We start from the raw sequence: 23306 nt of genomic DNA, 5'->3' as shown, positions 1-23306 counted from the left end.
AAGTTTTCCTATCAGCCTTATCAAAGGCTGTTCTCCTTACCCCAGAAAAGGGATCCCATATACTTTCCCCAGGTTCAGAGGCTGAGAGAAAAATCCCTGATATTTTAGAAAGACTATTTCCTGCCAAAGATTTCAATGGAGATTATTACCTAAACATTTTTTAATCCATCTGAGAAAAGTTAGTTTTAGATTCAGAGGGCAATGCAAACACAGACGCAGGCAGTCTTTCTGATGACGTACTAGTTTTGAGGATACAGGAGACAACATAAAGGAGTAAAATCTCAAGTGGCTTTCTTAACTCATGGTCTTGTAGAAAGTCTCAAAAAGATGGCTGCTAGGAAGATTTCACCTTTGTAGGCCTTGGTAGGACAATTCCAGAAGTTCTACTATCATGGATTAGTGACTTTTGACAAAGCCACAACAAAGCAAAAAAAGACAAGAAAGCTGGGTATCTCCAAAAGAACATCTTTAAGGGCTCTGACTAGTGGTCAAACTGTACTAATGTTTGGTATCAGAACAGTTTGTATAAAGTGAGGACCTCATACATGGGGAGAAGAGACTTAAGTAACACTTAGGGCAAGGAATGGAACCCAAAGAACTGGTAGAAGACCAGAGGTAGAACACTTGCAGCTTTAACAATGATATTTGTTTTGTTATGTTAAACACTCTTCCAATTTCTCAGAACACCTGAGCTAGATTTACTTTTGCTATCACCTGCATGTACAGGACTGGGCAATCATATCCTCATACTCCTTGTACAAGATACTCCCATTTGCCTCAACCAAAAGGATGCTAATGGGAACATACTTATTAGGAATACAGGAGGGCTGAGGGACACTCTGGTCCACCAGCTCATTGACCAGGTTCTGGATGATGGCATGATTGGGGGAATTGAGACCATAGTGTAGTACTCGAGGGCAGGATCCTTTACAGTAGTTTGGGGTATATAGGTAGGGAGCAATAATCCAGTGATCCCAGCCCAGCTGGTGGAAGCTGACCTGGAAAGGTTGGAGGGAACACTTTTTACTTTGAGGCCTATCATGTTCCCCAGAGAGGCCAGGGACCCCAGATATGATACTGTCTGCTTGCCGGGCCCTCCGCAAGAGAAGAGAAGAGTCACTTTCCATGAATTTCTCCAGGCCTCTGGGGTGAAGTTTGGCCTTCTGAACACTTTTACGAGTGTCATTGAAATAGAGTAACAAAAAGGCAGTGTCCAAGGATGAAGTGCCATGCCACTGAAGTTCAAGAATCTCACTACCTTTTTGATGCTGACACATGAAGCGGAGTCGTAGAACCCTGCGTCCTTTGGGATTCCAGAGCCTTTGGCGAACATGTTGTGTGATATCCACTTCAGTCCAAGCTTTGGACAGAAATGAAGGCTTTGAGAAACCTCTTCCTGAAGAAAAGTGATTGGTTTGGTTTTTCTGGAGCCAGGGTTGCATGTGGCAGAAGAGATGGAAATGAGCTCGGTGGAGTTCATGGCGGTAAACCACAATGGCTCTGACTAGTTGGTATGCTACTCGGTTTGGTCTCAAAGGAAAATCCAGGGTCTTTATATGCCAGGGGCCTGCACAGGAGGGGACAAGAGCAGAGGATTAGCTTCTTACCTGGAGCCTGAATCTCCCTCACAACTCTGCTCAATACAAACTAACAGCTATAAGCAGCCCTTAAAATAAAGCAAGACCATAATAATCACTATCATTTGTCAAGCATTTACTATTAGATGTTTTAAAGCATTAGCCCTTTAATCTGAAGTAGCCTTATGAGAGAGTAATTATCACCATTTTGCAGACAAAGAAATTGAGGCTCAGAGAAGTTATGCCAGAGTACACACAAAGCCAGTATATGGTAGAATCAAGATTTGAGCCCAAGTAGGTTTCCCTTAAAAAGGTATTGTGTTCCATTTTTAGATCACTCACAACAGAGGATGAGGGGGAAAAAGCCCAAATACGGAATTATTTTGTGTGTATGGAAGAAGATAAGTATTAGTTGACTATTAAAAGTGATCAATTAAGAGAATTGTTGAGACATGCATGAATTAAGAATGAGTTCTCCTGTCATACCATTATATAGATGAAACTTTGAGATTAACAGCCTCAATATTGGTAACAGTCCCAAATATTGGGGACTATCTATGGCCTGCCATCACTTCAAATCTGGGACCACGATGCCACAAAATAATTTGTCTATTTTCCCCTAGTGGAGGCAGCTGTTTTGCCATTTCCACCTTCTACATTAAAAATTGCTTCTTAATCAGCTGTTCCTTCTTAAACTATTTTCCCCTTAACTCCCAGTCTCTCTTTGTTCATTTCTTACTGGAAATGATTATTCATGTACATTCATTGTACCACCAGGCCCCTAAATACCATTTTCAACAAAGCCTTGTTCAGATAAATATTTTGTTTGCTAAGAATTCTACCAGAAGCTGAAAGCCTCTTGGTGATTAAGCGTTTTAATCCAGACTGTAATGGTGACACCCAGTGGCCAAAGGTTTGGAAAGCTGGGCCCACAGTGCTCTGAATTTCTGCACCCTCTCCTGGAAAAAAGGTCCACAGCAAAGATAACAAAAAACAGGCATTGCAAGAAAATGGCTGCTTTTATCTTCAAACATCTTACTGCTAAACATTTGCATGTTAATTTACATATTATTTACCTAACCTTCCTCCTTCACTGAATACACAAGCTTGGATTTTTCAGTAGGCCTGGACTGGTCAATGTAGAAGTGCTTTAATATCTTGAAGCATCGGGATATTTTTTCATAGCTCAGATTCAACTTATGCTAAATACACCCTCAAGTTTGGGTCCCTGGACATTATTCACACAGAGCCCAAGCCAAACTTATATTTGCTTTCTCAAGTTACTCTACGCACTCATCCTATAATCTTCTTTCCAAGAGGCCCACCCATACACCTGCCCCACCCTGCCTGAGAAAGAGCCCAACCCAACCTCTAGCAGACTGTCTGGTGAGGAACTGCCCTTTCCTTTCAGACCTTGACATCACAATTTCCTGAAGCAGGGTGGAGTGGCTAAGGATCAGAGCCAGGAAGGGTCTGCTCAAGAATAAATGAAACAAGATGGGATTGGGAGGGAGACAAACCATAAATGACTCTTAATCTCACAAAACAAACTGGGGGTTGCTGGGGGGAGGTGGGATTGGGAGAGGGGGAGCGGGCTATGGACATTGGGGAGGGGAGGCGAACCATAAGAGACTATGGACTCTGAAAAACAACCTGAGGGTTTTGAAGGATCAGGGGTGGGAGGTTGGGGGAACAGGTGGTGGGTAATGGGGAGGGCACGTTTTGCATGGAGCACTGGGTGTTGTGCAAAAAGAATGAATACTGTTACGCTGAAAAAATAAATAAAATGGAAAAAAAAAAAAGAAAAATTTTTCAGGGAAATGGCTGACTCACACATCCTGTGTGATTGAACCTGGCATAGCTCTTCAGGCAAGTTCAATTCAGCTGGGTCATCTCCTAATGGAGAGATATGTCCCTGTACTCTTGTCATCCATTTCTGGATCCTTTCCAGAGTCCTAGATGCCAGTATGTCCAACAGTCAGACCAAGACAGTGACCTAATTCTAGGCACCCTCCTTTCTAGCCCCATATCATCTCTACAAACTGTGCAAATAATGCACAGCTTTCTACTGCACTCAGAATGAAATCCAGATTCCTTACAATAGCCTGTAAGTCCCTGCCTCTCATCAGCCTCGTTTCCTGCCACTCTCCACAATGCTCAATACACTTCAGCCATACTGATCTTCCTTCTAATCTTCAAGTCAGACAAGCTTGTTTCCACCCTCTAGGCCATAGTATACATGTTTCTCTCTACTCTTCTCATGCCTAGTTACTTATCTTACAGGTCTCAACTCAAATGTCACCTCTTCAAATATGCATTCTCTGACAATCCCATGTAAAGGAAGGATCTGTTATTCTCTATCAAAATCAATTTCATTCTTTGATAGCACTTACCACAATTTGCAATTATCTGCTTTTACTTATGTCTCATCCATGAAAACCATGCCTGTCTTGATCATATCTGTATGCCAGCAGCTAAAACAGTGCCTAGCTTTCAGTAGGTGTTAAATATTTGTTGAATGAATCTCCACCAACCCCAAGCTATTTTCCCTTTCCTCAGTCAGAATTCCTGTCTCTGCCTCTGCACATAGTCTCCTTACTCCTTCCTCATGGTCCAGCTCAAATATTAGCTCTTCAATGAAGTCTTTCATTGTCTCCCTGCTTCCCTTCGCTGGTTTTAAACAGTGACCTATTTCTTCTTTCATGTCCTGGGAGCCCTACTGCTTATCCTTGTCAAATGTCAAAGCATTGATCATGCTCTAACACCATTATGATTACCTATCTATCCATTCTACCTTAAAGGGAGCTTCTAGAGGTCAGGGGAACCGTTATTTGCCATTTCAGACCTAACCCAAACACGGTGCCTGGTGCGCAATTAAAATCTGTTGAGTCAGCACAGTAGGATGATTAAGAGCACTGGCTCTGGAGCCTGAAAACCTGGGTTTGACACCCAGCTCTACCAATTACTAGCTGTGTTAGATTGAGTAAGTTACTCTGAGCCTCAATTTCTTCACCTACAAAATGATTATATTAAAAGTACCTACCTTCTATGCTAGTGGTGAGGATTAAAGAAGATGCTTGTGAAGTATTTTGCCCAATGCCTGGCATAAAGGTTAGCTAGGGGAATATTGGTTGTTTCATTTAAAAAGAAGGAATATAAACTAGCAAAGACCCAAAGACCCAAATTAATCTCACCGGGTTCCCAAGATTTCCTTGAAGTTGAAGACTTTCTGCATCCCCTAGAAAGCCCTGTACTTCAGAAGCCTACTGGTTTTCTGAATCAGTATCTAATGAAGACATTTTTAAAATCAAGCATGATGGGAACAAATTCTAAAATACCTTTAGTACAAAAACCCAAACTAGCAATATGGACTTAATAGAAAAACTGCTTGGTGTACAAGGATATCAACATACTATATCTAAACACTTGAGAAGTTATGGAAACTTCAGAATCAGGCAGACTTAATCTCTAATCCTATCTCTGCCACCCACTGTCTACGTGAATGTTGCAAGTTATTTGACTTCTGTGCTTTAGTTTTATCTTTAAAAGTTAGGCTAATTGCTCCATGACAGCTAATGATAGTCATATATAATCCTTAAGGATTATATACAGTAGCAGAACTTCACCTAACCAGGTGTACAGAACTTCTGATATTAATTTGTTTCTGTCTATTCTCGTAAATTTCCCCAATTGGGTATACTCTGCTCTTTGCCTTATAAGAATACAACCACACATAAAGAGTCCCCCCCCCACGATAATGCATAGGAGTGTTTCTCAATTATAGTTTTCAGTGACATAACAAGCAATAAGACTTTCTTAGAAAGACAGGAGCTGACACATCATTTAGTTTTCCTGAGGCCTAGGAGAGATTCCTCAGGTAGGTCCCAAGGCAATCTGTTCTCAAATCAGGACGCTAAAGGGAAATAGGCTTGGAGCCATCTTCTTCCAACTTTTCCATCATTTGAAACCCAAGTCTGAGAAAACAACTCACCCACTAGGTAATGAAGCCTGACAATAAACTCTCACAGATTCCCTTTCTCTACACTCTTTTTCCCCACTTCTCTTCCCGACAGGACAGTATGATATGACAACTCACCTCTGAGAGGCCTTGCTACCTTGGCCAAGGGTCTCACCAGCCTCACCATGGTGGCCCCAATGGTGCGGTTCTCTCTAGGGTGCCCACGTGCATCAGCTGAACGTTGGTACAACTCCAGCATGTACCGCAAAGGGTGCCCTAGGACCTGGGGCTTCCTCTGCTGCTGGCCAGGAGCTTCTTCTAGCAGCTCCCAAATCAGGGGCAAGGAAGGGGCATCAGCCATGAAAGCAATAGAGGGCTGCCCTACCTTTGCCATTTGGACCCTGGGTTCCATAAAAAGCAACAGTCCCCAAAGAAGAATTCTAAGGATCCTGAGGAGGACCATCTTGAAAGGTGTGGTGTTCAGCAAGATGCTCCAGCCCAAACCCAAAGGGTGTCACTCTGAGCCTTTCCTTTCACAAAGGTAATGGCATATGGCTCCACAACGACAAAAGACAGGGCAAGAAAAAATGAAAGGCAAGCAGGCAAGCCCTATATCAATTACTCTGGGAGAATCTTCTGGACCAAAGGAGGTCTCTTAACTTGGCCTCTTCACATCAAAACAAACGGAAACAACAGGTGGAGCAACACAGCATATCCTTCTTGCTCTTCAGGGTTAGGAACAAGATAACACTTACTTGGATGCTGAGGTAACCTTAAAGGAGAGGTCCATTCCAGGACCTGCTCCCTTACCTTATCCACTAGGATGAGAAAAAGCAGCCCTTGCTTGCTGTGTTCCATAGCTTTAAAGGTAGTTTCTTAATTAGTCCTTAAAGGGCCAGAGACCTTTTACTTCCATCCCACTTCCATGTAGTCCTTCCCTTAATGCAGCATTTCCCAAAATGTGATCTGCTATTGACTTGCACTGAAACTATCTGGGGTGATTGTTAAGAATGCAGACTCTTGGGTCTAAACCAAAACATGGACTTTCTAGAGGTGAGGTCCACAAATCTGAATCGTAACAAATACTCCAAGAAATTTCCATGAACACTAAAATGTGGAAACCACTGTGAGTATGGCTACTGGAACTTGAAGAAGATGCTTTAACAGTGGTTCTTAATCTGGGCTATACATTATAATCACCTGGAGCGCTTTAACTATTATGGATGCCTGGGAATTGTCCTCAGAGATTCTGATGTAACAGGTCTGGGTTTTACTAGGGCATCAAGGCTTTTTTTTAACTTCTGCAGGTGGTTTTAATGTGCAGTCAAGTTTGACAGTTCTGATTAAGAATTTCTGTTTTACCACGGAAGGTGCTGAGATCCTGAGTGGGCTTTCTCAGAGAAGTCTGGAGGCAGTAGAAGATGAATCCGTGGAAGTTGACTGGGAACTCATCTCATTTGACTGGTCAATGGGAGGCAGTGGGCTGCGCCAGTTAGTTAAGTCTGCCCCAGACCAGGATTCTACAAAAAAAAGAGAAAAAAAGGGAAGTGTGGTCCTGGCCATCTCCAAAAAGCAGTTTGTTGGGGATCTAAGAAGAAGGTGAAGCAGGAGGTCAAAACATGGCTCTAGGAAATGAAGAAGACATGATTTGTGGGAGGCCTTTACCTCATACCAAGAATATCTATGGACAGGCACCACTATTGTGTAACTGGCATGGACTTTGTAATCACACAGACCTGTGTTTGAATTGTGATTCTGCCTCTTCTTAGCTATAATTTAACCTCTCCAATGCAAATCTTTCTTTTCCCTGAGCCTCAGTCTCCTTACCTGTAAAATGAAGATAACATGTTTTATCTCACAAGTTTTTGTGAGGACACAAAGAAATAAGCTACGTTAATCACATAAAACCTAATTAGACACACGGCATATTGTTATATGCTTGATCTTATTTGTTCCCTTCTTCTGTTTTTACAAACATGGCTTGGTCCCTGGCATGTGTTATAATACAAAAGCCATAGGCTAACGGGTCCCCTGGGTCTGGACTCAAATGCCAACTCAACAACCCATTAGCTGAGTGACCTTAAGCAAGGTTTCTGCCAGCCTGAGTTTCTTCATCTGTACTGCTGGCTCCTTCAAAGAGTTGCTGTTGTTGTATGTTGTATTGTATACATTTGTATTGCATGCAATAATATATAAGTAAAATATATAAACAGATGGTTCTTGGAAGGCAAAATCTGAATACTCAAAATATATGAAGATATGTAATAGAAATCAGAAAGATACAATTTAAAACCACATAAGATATGATTTCACACTGTTTGGATTGGCAGCATATTAAAAGCCTGACACTATTAAGTTCAGGTGAGGATATAGAACACAGGTTACTCTCACACTGCTGGTGGGAATCTGATTTGGTAAAATTGTCTTAGAGAGTAATTTAGCGTTATCCTAGTGAGGCTGAAGATGTATAATTCAGCAATACTATTGCTAGAGCAGTAGGTTTTAGACATTTTTGTCTGTGACTCACAGAAATAAACATATTTTACATTGCAACCCAACACAAATATTAGCACACACACTCACACACTCATATATACCCAAAGTAAACATTTCCTAAAATAATGTTTATCCTTACAACATATTGAGAGGGGTAATATATAATGATGGGTAAGAACATGTATCCTCAGTTTAAATGCCACCACTTATTAACTTGACCTTGGGCAAGGTATTCAACTCTGTGTCTCAGTTTCGTCATGAGATCATAGCCACTTCTTTAGCTCAATTTTCAAATATGTAAAATGCAATTAATGATAAGATTTGCCTCATAAGTTTTTTTTTGAGGAATAAATGAGTTAATACATGTAAGGCACTTAAAACAGTGCCTGGCACAAAGTATTAGACAGAGGTCAATTATTGTACATTTGATGCAAGTTTTTCTCTCCGGAAAGATGGCTTCACCCTGATGGGCTAGTTTTGGCTTTATGAGCAATAGAGAGGCAGTCAAAAAGCCTCTCTGTTCTCCATGTCCATACTACTCCTCCTTTCTCTCTTACCCCTTTCTCTGCCTCCCAAACATTCCCTTTGGCTCTTGACCTCTGTCTGGTATTGCATTGGGATTAAATCTGTCAAGAACATTTTTCTGACATCTCTTAGTAGTGAAATATAGATACAGGGCCAAAAGAAATAAAAAGAGACAACATATTACACTGAAAAGAACATGATTTGTGTTTGAATTTCTGGTTCTGCCATTTTTTGTCCATTGCTTAACCTTTCTAAATTTCAGCTTTCTTAACTGTAAATTGGAGATACTCTTTACCTTCTAGGATTGTAGTGAGATTTAAATAAGACAATGTATAGAAAGTATCTAGCACATAGATAATCTTAAATAAATGGTAAACTTTGTCATAATAGCCTATGATTTTGAAGTACATGTAAAGTGTTCCTGACCAAAGGAAATGTCTGTTCAGCATCCTTCTAAAGTTCAGCTGAATTTTTATTCCATTTCTCTATCCACCAGAGCTTTAGGAGACTTGCCTGATTGAATAAGTCAGCTTTCCTATTTTCAGAAAAAGATTCAATTTCTTATTTCAGAAAAAGATCCAAAAATCAACTCTACTCTTACCAGCAGAATTGAAAGAACTTGACATGATTATTTCTTGGAAATGGCCCCCTGGTGTGCCCAATGTATGCTACTGCCCCAAATGCCCAGAAGAGGGCACCAACAGTCTTTCTAGCCTTATGGTTGGAGCTGTGGAGTGAGGTGAAGGGCGGGGGGGGGGGGGGGGGGGGGTTGTAGGTGATTGGAATAGGATCTTCTAAAGGATATTTACCAGCCCTTCCTGCTTTAGCAGGAAGCCAGTATGTGAAAACACTACTTCTTATAAATAGGACCATTTGTGAAGTGATTACTGACATGACAAAAGATGTTCTTGACATAGCAAAATGGGTCCCCACAAGTTGCTTTGAGCAGCAGGAACCCCTAATGCACAGTGAGGGTAACTTCTCAAATAGTAATGTGCTGGCATACTGGTAAAATGCATGAAATTTTAAAAAGAATCAATTTTTTATCCAATTTGGGGAAGCATGTCTATTGTTACAAGGTATACATGTATAATGGACTCTTTTTACATGATTATTAATTCACATTTTCTTGCAATTGTATTTATTCAACAAATATCTAACATGTGATTGTGTTAGGTGTCAAGGGTACAGGACTATAGCCAGACTGCCTGGGTTCAAATTCGAGCTCTAGCATTTAATTAGCTTGGTAATTTTGGGCAACTGAATTAATCTCTCTGTGCCTCAGCTTCCTCATTTACTAATAAGGATAATAGCACTGCTTTAGAGAACTGTTGTGAGGATTAAGAGATTTAATACTTGTGCTAAGCATACTATGTTCTAGACACCATACAAGACCTTGAGAATACAGAAATGAATAAAATAAGTCCTCTATCCTTAGCAGTCCCAGGCACTATGCGAGGCACTGAGATTGGTTGGGGGTAGCCATATAAAACAGATACTTTTTATCTCAAGAAGATAACAACCCTGATGGGGACATAAAAGATAAGAAACATTTCCTTTGATTACTATTCTGAGTCCTTGAAAACTGGACCCTTTTTCTAGATCTGTTTTATTTAAAAAATCATTTTCTGTGAAACAGAGAATATTATGTATTTTATACAAATATTCATGAATTTGGCACTAGACTATAACCTTTTACATATTATGTCTGATTTTATCTTCATATTAGCTCTATGAGTTAAGTATTATCATTCCGATTTACAGGTAAAGAAATTGAAGATCAGAGAAAGAAACTTGCCTAAGGTTAAACAACTCTCAGATCCTGGAATCTACTCTGACTTGGACCCAATTCAGGCTGACCTCAAAGCCCCTCTCTGTATCTTGTAAGTTTTCTTTTGAAGCTGCCAATGAGTAGCTAGCTCCTTAAGAAGATTCAGTTCCCCTATAAGGTAATCCTACAGATATTCCTGAATATGATGCCAAAATATAAGCTCTGTGAAGTCAAGGATCATGTCTTTTTTATTCATTATTATAGGTGCTCAATCAGTATTTATAGAACAAATCATTCTAATAGGTATTTATCATTCTTGTAGAAATCTAGGCTGATGGGCAGGCTCTGGTTGGGTATTGTAATGTGTCCTAAGAGAAGGCTAACCTGAGTTTGGTGGTAGAAGAAAGTCTTAAACAACTTGTTCCTGTGCTTTCAACTCTTTTTGAAAAAAAAATCACGATTACCTATGTTAAGAAGTCCTTGTTACTCTCTCCACCCCTAAAGATGCCAGAAGCCCCAGAAAAAGGAAGGATCTGCTTTCCCATGCATGGGTACCAAGAGTCACTGCTCACACCACTTGCAAATGGAATTGCACTACCCTCCCTAGCCTGAAGACCAGGGAAGTTCAAACTCAATTGTAATTCATTCAGACCCAAACTCAAAGGTAGCCAAATCAGCCTTGGATCATGGACCATACACTAAAACAAACTCATCAAACCTCAACAGTGTACCAAGCATTGTGTATGAGTATATGATAGTGGAACCCAGTATATCAAGGAAAACACGCACAAAGGTCCTGAGGGTGCAGAAGAACCGTTAAGCCAGAACACTGAGAGAGAATGAGGGAAAGAATTCCAGGTAAGGATGGTATGATAGGTAGGAGTCAGAACATTCATGGTCTTGTAGCGACTGCTGCTACCTTTTCTGCATCTTTCTGACATTTAAAACAAGAATTCACTAATCAGAAAAATAAAGTTTCCGGATGGACACAGCTCTATGGCTTAGCAAGCAGAGCATGGGCTGGATTTCAGCTCAGTTAACAGGGCACTTTGTGTAGAACACTAACTGCACAGCTATTTGAGACTGCCCTATTTGTAAGAGTTTTGGCCTTCTCTGTGCTTTAGCCACACTGGCTTTCTGGTTACCTTTCAGTGTTTCCAACAGACCACGCTATCTTTGCTTCAAGGCCTTTATATATACTGTCTCCTTTGCTCAGAATGCTTTCTCCCCCTCATTCCCTGGGATACTCCCACTCAACCTTCATATTGCAACCCAAATATCACTTCCTTGAGGAAGTTCCTTAAGTCCCTAGATTGTATCTAGAGAGAATTTAATGATTTGCAATGAGAATGATTTCAATTAGGTCCTGAGTTATGAGTAGGATTTTTGTAGGTGGAGAAAAGAAGATATGACATTTCAGGATCAGTTCAGAATTTTTCAAATATTTCCCTGAAAATTTTTAGAAAGATAGATTGAAGGCAACTTGAAAGATTCCTTAAAGCAGGACCCAAGGAACAGTGTCCTCCCTACCATGGTATATGTTGGAAGAGTTAGGAAGTAGTTACAAGGAACACATTCAGATACAAGTCTTTTTTTTAATATTTTATTTATTTGACAGAGAGAAATCACAAGTAGGCAGAGAGGCAGGCAGAGAGAGAGGAGGAAGCAGGCTCCCCGCAGTGCAGAGAGCCCGATGTGGGGCTCGATCCCAGGACCCTGGGATCATGACCTGAGCCGAAGGCAGAGGCTTTAACCCACTGAGCCACCCAGGCGCCCCAGATACAAGTCTTACATAGTGAGTCTCTACTGGATCCTTTATGCATGTGTTATTTCATTAATTACAACTTTCTGTTTTACAGAAAGAGAAACTGAAGTTCAGAGCAGTTAAATGATTCAACCTGGATCTCATAGCTATAATGAAAGGCAAATTTGCATTCAAACCTCCTGACTCCAAGTCCAGGGATTTTATCTACCTTTGAGGAGTCTACTTACCATCTACCCTACCTTAAGGCTTGGCTTCCTACTCTGGGTCTCCAGAACTTGGTTTTTGGTGCAGGGATAGAGAAGCTTCTGTCTAAATGATCTCTACAAGAGCTCCCAGTGGTGGTCCTATGATCTTAGGCCTGCAGGGAATGACTAAGAGAGAATCACTGTGGACAGTAATCTGAAGTAGAACCTTGTAAACCTTAGCACAAGGTATACAGAACTTTAATTCTTATCATTGGTTATAAACCATATCACCTCTAGGCAACAAGATTATTATGTTACCTTTTAACCAGGTTCACAAACAATAACTAAACAACAGCTGAGCACAATATACTCTGAAAATCTTTTGGCCTCAAAGATAGCATTAGCTGGTGTAGCCATTGGGAGTTTTCAGTCATTTATGGACACAGCACTATGTCACCAGTAAATCACTGACCATTCTCTGACCGACCTCCCTCTGGTCCTAGTAATCACTTGTACTATCAAAATGTGATGCTAAAGCAATTATTGAAAATGCTGCTATAAACAATGAGGTGCATGTATACTTTTGAATTAGTATTTTTGTGTTCTTTGGGTAAATACCAAGTAGTACAATTGTTGGATCATAGGGTAGTTCTATTTTTAACTTTTTGAGGAAACCCCATACTGTTTTCCAGATGACTACACCAGTTTGCATTCCAACCAACAGTGTAAGAGGGTTCCCCTTTCTCCACATCCTTGCCTATACTTGTTTCCTGTGTTGTTAATTTTAGCCGTTCTAACTAGTGTGAGGTGATATTTCATTGTAGTTTTGATTTGCATTTCTCTTATGATGAGTGATGTTGAGCATCTTTTCATGTGTCTATTGACCATCTATATGACTTCTTTGGAAAAATGTTTATTCATGTCAGTCCATTTTTTAAAAAAAAGATTTTTATTGTGCTATGTTAGTCACCTTAAAATACATCATTAGTTTTTGATGCAGTGTTCCAAGATTCATTGTTTATGTATAACACCCAGTGTTCCATACATGCCTTCCTTAATACCCACCACCAGGCTCACCTATCCTCCCACCCCTCACCCCACTAAAACTCTCAGTTTGTTTCTCAGAGTTCATAGTCTCTCATGGTTCATCTCCCCCTCTGATTTCCCCTAATTCAGTTTCCTTTTCCTTCTCCTAAAGTCCTCCATGTTATTCTTCATTTTCCACAAGTAAGTGAAACCACGATAATTGACTTTCTCTGCTTGCTCAGCATAATCTCCTCCAGTCCAATCCATGTTGATGCAAAAGTTGGGTATTCATCATTTCTGATGGCTGAGTAATATCCCATTGTATATAGGGACCACATCTTCTTTATCCATTCATCCGTTGAAGGATATCTCAGCTCTTCCCACAGTTTAGCTATTATGGACATTCCTGTTATGAACATCGGGGTGCAGATGGCCTTTCTTTTCATCACATCTGTATCTTTGGGGCAAATACCCAGTAGTGCAATTGCTAAGTCATAGGGTAGCTCTATTTTTAATTTTTTGAGGAATCTCCATACTGTTTCCAAAGTGGTTACAACAATTTGCATTCCCAATAACAGTGTAAGAGGGTTCCCCTTTCTCCACCTCCTCTCTAACATTTGTTGTTTCCTGCCTTATTAATCTTTACCATTCTAACAGGTGTAAGGTGGTATCTCAATGTGGTTTTCATTTGAATTTCCCTGATGGCTGATGATGATGAACATTTTTTCATGTGTTGCTAGCCAATTGTATGCCTTCATTGGAGAAGCATCTGTTCATGTCTTCTGCCCATTATTTGACATGATTATCTATTTTTTGGGTATTGAGTTTGAGAAGTTCTTTATAGATCTTAGATATCAGCCCTTTGTCTGTAGCATCATTTGCAAATATCTTCTCCTATTCCATGTGTTGCCTCTTTGTTTTGTTGACTGTTTCCTTTCCTGTGCAGAAGCTTTTTATCTTGATGAAGACCAAAAAGTTCATTTTCACTTTTGTCTCCTTTGCCTTTGGAGACATGTCTTGAAAGAAGTTGCTGTGGCTGATGTCAAAGAGGTTTCTGCCTATGTTCTCCTCTAGGATTTTGATGGATTCCTGTTTCATGTTGAGATCTTTCATCCATTTTGAGTTTATCTTTGTGTATGATGTAAGAGAATGGTCAAATTTTATTCTTCTATACATTCTATACATTCTTCTATACATGGATATATACATGTCCAATTTTCCCAGTACTGGAAGAGACTGTTTTGTTTCCTCTGGATATTTGTCCCACTTTGTTGAAGATTACTTGACCATAGAGTTGAGAGTCCATATCTGGGCTCTCTACTCTGTTCCACTGGTCTATGTTCTGTTTTTGTGACATGATACCTTATGTGGAAAACCCAAAAGACTCTACCCCCAAATTACTAGAATTCATACAGCAATTCAGTAATGTGGCAGGATACAAAATCAATGCACAGAAATCAGTTGCTTTCTTATACACTAACAATGAAACTGTAAAAAGGGCAATTTGAGAATAGATTCCATTTACAATAGTACCAGAAACCATAAGATACTTTGGAATAAACCTAACCAAACTGGTAAAGGATATATACTGAAAGAATTACAGAACACTCATGAAAGAAATTGAAGAAGACACAAAAAAAAGGAAAAATATTCCATGCTCATGGATCAGAAGAATAAACATTGTTAAATTGTCTATGCTGCCCAGAACAATCTATATTTTCAATGCCATCCTAGTCAAGATACTAGCAGCATTTTTCAAAGTGCTGGAACAAACAACCTAAAATTTGTATGGAACCAAAAAGACCCCAAATCATCCAGGAAATGTTGAAAAATAAAAACAAAGCTGAGGCATCACGTTGCCCAATTTCAAGCTTTGTTACAAAGCTGTGATTACCAAGACAGCATGGTACTGGCACAAAACAGACACATGTCTGCCCATTTTTAATTGAATTATTTGGTTTTGGGGTGTTGAGTTTGATAAGTTCTTTAGAGATTTTGAATACTAACCCTTTATCGGATATGTTATTTGCAAGTATCTCCTCCCATTCTGTAGGTTGCCTTTTAGTTTTTTTGATTGTTTCCTTTGCTTTGCAGAGGCTTTTTATTTTCATGTACTCCTAATAGTTTCTTTTTGATTTGTTTCCTTTGCCTCAGGAGACATATCTAGAAAAACATTGCCATGACCAATGTCAAAGAAGTTACTGCCTGTGTTCCCGTCTAGGATTTTTATATTTTCCTGTCCCACATTAAGGTTTTCACCCACTTTTAATTTACTTTTGTGTATGGTGTAAGAAAATGACCCAATTTCATTCCATTACATCTTGCTGTCCAGTTTCTCCAAAACCATTTGTTGAAGAGACTACCTTTTTTCCATGAGATATTCTTTCCTGCTTTGCCTACAATAACTAAATTATGGAAACAGCCTGGTGTCCATCAATAATGAATGCATAAAGAAGATGTTGTGTGTGTGTGTGTGTGTATGTGTGTGTGTAATAGAATATTACTCAGCCATAAAAAAGAATGAAATTTTGCCACTTGCTACAACATGGTTAGAGCTAGAGAGTATAATGCTAAGTGAAATAAGTCAGAGAAAGACAGGTACCATATGATTTCACTTAAGTGCAGTTCAAGAAACAAAACATATGAACAAAGGGGAAAAAAGAGAGAGAGGAAAAGCAAGATAAGGACTCTAAAATATAGAGAACAAAATGATAGTTACCAGAGTTGGGGGGGTGAGTTTGGTAGGTGATGGGGTTAAGGAGTGTACTTGTGATGAATACCAGGTGTTGTATGGAAGTGTTATACAGCTGAAACTAATATTACATTGTATGTTAACTAACTGAAATTGAAATTAAAAACTTTAAATAAATTGATACTAAAGCAAATAAGTAGGTAACTGCCTTCTCACATTAGAGATAGGAAGACTGTTTTCCCCTAAAAATCCTACCATTTTCTATTGAACTTCAGCTTCCCAGGGGTTGGACATAGGTGAGTATCAGTGGATCCTGGGCCAGAACAACTTAGTACAAGGAAGACATTCTGATATTTGGGACAGAAAAGTAGGAGTTTAACAGTAGCCTCTTCAAAGACTCAGAAGCTATTCTCCCACTCTGCAGATCTATGAGCCCTGTCCTTGTCGCAAAAACCAGTGTAGAATTTAGTGTTTAAAGGAAAAAAATTTAATTGGCAAAGAAGAAGTCAAACTTTCACTCTTCACAGATGACGTGATACTCTATGGAGAAAACCCAAAAGAGTCCACCAAAAAATTGCTAGAATTTAGCATGAATTTAGAATTCATTGCATGAATTTAGCAAAGTGGCAGGACATAAAATGAATGAACAGAAGTCAGTTGCATTTCTGTACACTAACAGTGAGGCAGAAGAAGAGAAATCAAGAAATAGATGCTATTTTCAATTACACCAAAAACTGTAAGATACCTGAGATTAAACATAACCAAAGACATAAAGGATCTGTACTCTGAACTATAGAACACTTATGAAAGAAATTGAGGAAGACACAAAGAAGACACAAAGAAGTGAAAAAACATTCCATGCTCATGGATTGGAAGAAAAAATATTATTAAAATGTCTATGCTATCCAGAACAATCTACACATCCAATGCAATCCCTATCAAAATACCATCAACATTTTTCTCAGAGCTGGAACAAACAATCCTAAAATTTGTATGGAACCAGAAAAGACTCTAAATAGAAGAATGTCGGAGAAAGACAACTATCATATGATCTCCCTGATATGAGGACATGGAGAAGCAACATGGGGGGGGAGGGGGATAGGAGAAGAATAAATGAAACAAGATGGGATTGGGAGGGAGACAAACCATAAATGACTCTTAATCTCACAAAACAAACTGGGGGTTGCTGGGGGGAGGTGGGATTGGGAGAGGGGGAGCGGGCTATGGACATTGGGGAGGGGAGGCGAACCATAAGAGACTATGGACTCTGAAAAACAACCTGAGGGTTTTGAAGGGTCAGGGGTGGGAGGTTGGGGGAACAGGTGGTGGGTGATGGGGAGGGCACGTTTTGCATGGAGCACTGGGTGTTGTGCAAAAAGAATGAATACTGTTACGCTGAAAAAATTAATAAAAGGGGGAAAAAAAAAAAAAAATAATAATAAAAAAAAAAAAAAAAAAGAAAACTAAAGCTGGTGGCATCAGAATTCCAGATTTCAAGATATTTTGCAAAGCAGTAATCATCAAGACAGTATGAGACTGGCACAAAAACAGACACATAGATCAATAGAACAGAACAGAGAACCCAGAAATAGACCCTCAACTCTATGGCCAACTAATCTTCAACAAAGCAGGAAAGAATATCCAGTGAAAAAAAGACAGTCTCTTCAACAAATTGTGTTGGGAAAATTGGACAGCCACATGCAGAAGAATTAAACTAGACCACTTTCTTACACCATACACAAAAATATACTGAAAATGGATGAAAAATCTTAATATGAGACTGGAGTCCATCAAAATAATAGGAGAGAATGCAGGGAGCAACCTCTTTGACCTCAGCTGCAGCAATTTTTTGCTAGACATGTATCCAAAAGCAAAAATGAACAATTGGGGCTTCATCAAGATAAAAAGTTTTGCACAGCAAAGGAAACAATCAACAAAACTAAAAGGCAACCTACAGAATGGGGAGGAGATATTTGCAAATGTCTTATCAGATAAAGGGCTGGAATCCAAAATCAACGAGAACTTCTCAAATTCAACACCCAAAACCCAAAAAAATCCAGTCAAGAAATGGGCAGAAGACATGAACAGACATTTCTCCAAAGAAGACATACAAATGCATTCATCTATTGATGGACATCTAGGTTCTGTCCATAGTTTGGCTATTGTGGACATTGCTGCTATAAACATTCGGGTGCACATGCCCCTTTGGAGCACCACATTTGTATCTTTAGGGTATATACCCAGTAGTGCAATTGCTGGGCCATAGGGTAGCTCTATTTTCAGTTTTTTGAGGAACCTCCACATTGTTTTCCAGAGTGGATGCACTAGCTTGCATTCCCACCAACAGTGTAGGAGGGTTCCCCTTTCTCCGCATCCTCATCAGCATCTGTCATTTTCTGACTTGTTAATTTTAGTCATTCTGACTGGTGTGAGGTGGTATCTCATTGTGGTTTTGATTTGTATTTCCCTGATGCCAAGTGATGTGGAGCATTTTTTCATGTGTCTGTTGGCCATCTGGATGTCTTCTTTGCAGAAATGTCTGTTCATGTCCTCTTCCCATTTCTTGATTGGATTATTTGTTCTTTGGGTGTTGAGTTTGATATGTTCTTTATAGATTTTGGATACTAGCCCTTTATCTGATATGTCATTTGCAAATATCTTCTCCCATTCTGTCAGTTGTCTTTTGTTTTTTTTTTTTTAACTGTTTCCTTTGCTGTGCAAAAGCTTTTGATCTTGATGAAATCCCAATAGTTCATTTTTGCCCTTGCTTCTGTTGCCTTTGGCAATGTTCCTAGGAAGAAGTTTCTGTGGCTGAGGTCAAAGAGGTTGCTGCCTGTGTTCTCCTCAAGGATTTTGATGGATTCCTTTCTCACATTAATGTCCTTCATCCATTTTGCGTCTGTTTTCGTGTGTGGTGTAAGGAAATGGTCCAATTTCATTTTTCTGCATGTGGCTGTCCAATTTTCCCAGCACCATTTGTTGAAGAGGCTGTCTTTTTTCCATTGGACATTGCTTCCTGCTTTGTCAAAGATTAGTTGACCATAGAGTTGAGGGTCTATTTCTGGGCTCTCTGTTCTGTTCCATTGATCTCTGTGTCTATTTTTGTGCCAGTACCATACTGTCTGGATAAAGAAGAAGTGGTATATATACAATGGAATACTATGCAGCCATCAAAAGAAATGAAATCTTGCCATGCGATGACGTGGATGGAACTAGGGGGTATTATGCTTAGTGAAAGAAGTCAATCGGAGGAAGACAACTATCATATGATCTCCCTGATATGAGGAAGTAGAGATGCCACATGTGGGGTTTGGGGGGTAGGAAAAAAAATGAAAGAAGATGGGATTGGGAGGGAGACAAACCATAAAAGACCCAATCTCGGAGAACAGGCTGAGGGTTGCTGGGAGGAGGGGCGTCGGGAGAGGGTGGTGTGGATATGGACATTGGGGAGTGTATGTGCTATGGTGAGTGCTGTGAAATGTGTAAACCTGGTGATTCACAGACCTGTACTCCTGGGGATAAAAATACATTGTATGTTTATAAAAAAATTTTTAAATTAATTTAAAAAAAGACATACAAATGGACAACAGATGCATGAAAAATGCTCAACATTACTCAGCATCAGATGAATGGATGAAGAAGATGTTGTGCATATATACATATACAATGAAATATTACTCAGCCATCAAAAAGAATGAAATTGTGTCATTTTCAATAGAATGGGTGGAACTAGAGGGTATTATGCTAAACAAAATAAGTCAGTCATAGAAGGACAAATATGATTGCACTCATGTGTGGAATTTAAGAAACAAAACAGGGCTCCTGGGTGGCTTAGTCAGTTAGGCATCAGCCTTCAGCTCAGGTCATGATCCTGGAATACCAGAATTGAGCCCTGCAACAGGCTCCCCACTCAGTGGCGAGTCTTCTTCTCCCTCTGACCCTCCCCACTATAGTGTGCTCTCTCTCTCTCTCTCATAAATAAATAAAATCTTTTTAAGAAAATAAACAAAACACAATCATAGGGGAAGAGAAAGAAAAATAAAATAATAAAAGCAGAGAAGGAGACAAACTGTAAGAGACTCTTAACTATGAGAAACAAACTGAGGATTGCTGGAGGGGAGGTCGGTGGGGGAAAGGAATAGTTGAGTGATGAACATTAAGGAAGGCACTTGATGTAATGAGCACTGGGTGTTATATGCAACTGATGAATCACTAAATTCCTCCTCTAAAACTAATGAAAAAATTAAAATCTCTATTTTATGAAAAAAGACAATAAAAAACAATAGATTTTGTACTTTGACCTAAGCCAAGCCCTTGAGACCAACATGGTGATGTATGAGGTATTATTTTTTAAATGGTCACTTTCTGTCTCAAATCACTGACACTGTTCTGCTGTGTAAGGGCTAGAAATGCTTTGGTTTACTTTTCACTTCTGACATCAGGAGGAAAATGCACAGGTTGATGTTTCTCCTCATTGTCCATAACAAGCATTTGCTAACCCTACTACTGTGGCAAGACTTCTAAGAAAGACCAGTACATAAGCCCCCATGGACCTGGGAGCCCAAATCAGGGACACAACCACTGTAGGTCAGAAAGCTTGGAAGTATGGATTTCTTGTCTCAGTTTTTCCACCTTAGGCCCTGAGTTTTACTGCTTCATTTGGACCATGAGGAGAATCCAGTTCCATCTCACACCGAAACTAAAAATTGAAAAAGTAAGTAGCCTTGTGAAAGACTGAATTAGCCCCAGATTAACTGGTTGCATAATCTTGATGACAATCTAAAACTTTGGCCAAATCTCTAAGCAGACTGCAAATCTTCTGGATTCTCAGGAAAATCTAGTGAACATTTTTATGGTGTTTTTCTTTTTGTCTTTTCTCAGGTTTAAGAAAAGCTTAAGGAAATCTCAAGGAGAGGACTTGGGGCAAAAAGAGAGTAAGAGTATAATACCTCCAACTTGGGAAATAATTATAAAATTGTTTGGGAAGTTTGTTGAGAACTTCACTGAGTTTTCAAAGATAGTTCTCAATCTTTTTTTTAAAGATTTTATTTGTTTATTTGACAGAGGGAGAGAGATCACAAGTAGGCAGAGAGGCAGGCAGAGAGAGAGGGGGAAGCAGGATCCCTGCCAAGCAGAGAGCCCGATGCGGGGCTTGATCCCAAGACCCTGGGATCATGACCTGAGCTGAAGGAAGAGGCTTAACCCACTGAGTCATCCATATGCCCCCAGTTCTCAATCTTTTTGAGTATCCACTCATCAGACCCTGAAGAAGGCCCCCCAAATCAGAAGGTTCTTCCTCTTTAATAGAGAAATGTATGATCTACAATAAAGACCTGTACTCATTTACTCATTCATGTATTTACCAAATGAATATACATTAACTACCTTCCATGTGTCAGTCTTCAATATAGAGCACACCAAAGAGAAGAGTGATGTAAGTGCTCTTGTCTTTGTGGAATTTACAGTCAAACAGGGGAGACAGTCATTATGTAGAACCTCAAAAATGAATAAATATTTAAATTGTACTGTAATACTATGAAGGAAAATTATGGCCCACACTGTGAGCACAATCCAACAGGAGATAAAGGTAGGTTGGAAGACTAATTTAATCAGATGTGTCCAGGAAGAGACATCTAAGAAAGTGACATTTACGTTGAGACAAAAAATTAAGTAGGGGTTTACCAGGTAAAGATTTGGGAAAAGAACATCCCAGGAAATAATATACTAATATAAAGACAGAGGGAAAGAATCTGGGTATCCCCAAAGTTGAAAGAAAACAAGTTTGGCATAAATAGAGAACATAAGATGAGGCTGGAGAATTCAGCACGGGTCAAACCATGCAATGGCCATTTAGATTATATCAATGATTTTGCATTTGGGAGAAGAAGGTTTCAAGAATAATTGAATTCTGGTATGTTCCACTGGTGATCCTTGTTACTGAGTTGTAGAGTGCTGGAAGAAGACTGTTTGGAGAGGAGGGGAGATAGTGAGTTTGATTTTGGATAATATAACTTTAAATGCATGTCAAGTAGGTGATGGATATATTATTCTGAAGTTCAGAAGAGAAATCTAGAAATATAGAGCTATAGTTGTTGGCATACACATGGTTATTAAAGATATGGGGGATGGTTGAGTTCATCTGGAGGAGAAAGTACAGAGTGAGAAAATGAGAGGATTTAGGGTAAAAGATAGGTCCAATATTTTAATACTGAGTAGAGGTAAGAGGGCCAAAGAGGCAGGAGGAGAACCAGGAGAATGCTGTTCCAGGAACTAAAGAAAGATCAGGTTTTCAAGAACATAATAAAAACTGTATAGTATTATGCATGGAAATAAAGAATATGAGAACCATCGAGTGACCCTTGCATTTAGCATCAAGGTCATTGATAACCTTGGTGACAGTTTAGTGACAAAATTGTAGCACTAATCTGTTTGTTTGTTTTTTTCCATTTTATTTATTTTTTCAGCGTAACAGTATTCATTCTTTTTGCACAACACCCAGTGCTCCATGCAAAACGTGCCCTCCCCATTACCCACCACCTGTTCCCCCAACCTCCCACCCCTGACCCTTCAAAACCCTCAGGTTGCCCCAACCTCCCACCCCTGACCCTTCAAAACCCTCAGGTTGTTTTTCAGAGTCCATAGTCTCTTATGGTTCGCCTCCCCTCCCAAGTGTCCATAGCCCGCTCCCCCTCTCCCAATCCCACCTCCCCCTAGCAACCTCCAGTTTGTTTTGTGAGATTAAGAGTCATTTATGGTTTGTCTCCCTCCCAATCCCATCTTGTTTCATTTATTCTTCTCCTATCCCCCTACCCCCCCATGTTGCTTCTCCATGTCCTCATATCAGGGAGATCATATGATAGTTGTCTTTCTCCCATTGACTTATTTCACTAAGCATGATACCCTCTAGTTCCATCCACGTCGTCGCAAATGGCAAGATTTCATTTCTTTTGATGGCTGCATAGTATTCCATTGTGTATATATACCACTTCTTCTTTATCCATTCATCTGTTGATGGACATCTAGGTTCTTTCCATAGTTTGGCTATTGTAGACATTGCTGCTATAAACATTCGGGTACACGTGCCCCTTCGGATCACTATGTTTGTATCTTTAGGGTAAATACCCAGTAGTGCAATTGCTGGGTCATAGGGTAGTTCTATTTTCAACATTTTGAGGAACCTCCATGCTGTTTTCCAGAGTGGTTGCACCAGCTTGCATTCCCACCAACAGTGGAGGAGGGTTCCCCTTTCTCCACATCCTCTCCAGCATCTGTCATTTCCTGACTTGTTAATTTTAGCCATTCTGACTGGTG

General features: G+C 39.8%; 1 protein-coding gene across 1 annotated transcript; it reads right to left on the bottom strand.

Annotated features, from left to right (window-relative positions):
- Positions 1–710: 710 nt before the first annotated feature.
- Positions 711–6019, bottom strand: BMP15 (bone morphogenetic protein 15). Its single transcript, XM_045996340.1, has 2 exons — positions 5674–6019; positions 711–1567 (listed from the first exon to the last, which is right to left on the bottom strand). Exons 1-2 carry the CDS (start codon positions 5996–5998, stop codon positions 711–713), a joined length of 1182 nt encoding a protein of 393 aa, XP_045852296.1. The 5' UTR covers positions 5999–6019.
- Positions 6020–23306: the final 17287 nt, after the last annotated feature.

This window comes from Meles meles, chromosome X, assembly GCF_922984935.1.
Source record: "Meles meles chromosome X, mMelMel3.1 paternal haplotype, whole genome shotgun sequence".
Lineage (NCBI taxonomy): Eukaryota > Metazoa > Chordata > Mammalia > Carnivora > Mustelidae > Meles > Meles meles.
This window is presented reverse-complemented; position numbering and strand designations above follow the sequence as displayed.

Excerpts from the sequence above, each read along its gene's own strand:
- BMP15 (XM_045996340.1), bottom strand. The coding sequence starts at position 5,998 with ATGGTCCTCCTCAGGATCCTTAGAATTCTTCTTTGGGGACTGTTGCTT. Across the intron at positions 1,568-5,673 it reads GGTAGCAAGGCCTCTCAGAG|GCCCCTGGCATATAAAGACC; the intron begins GTGAGTTGTCAT and ends CCTCCTGTGCAG.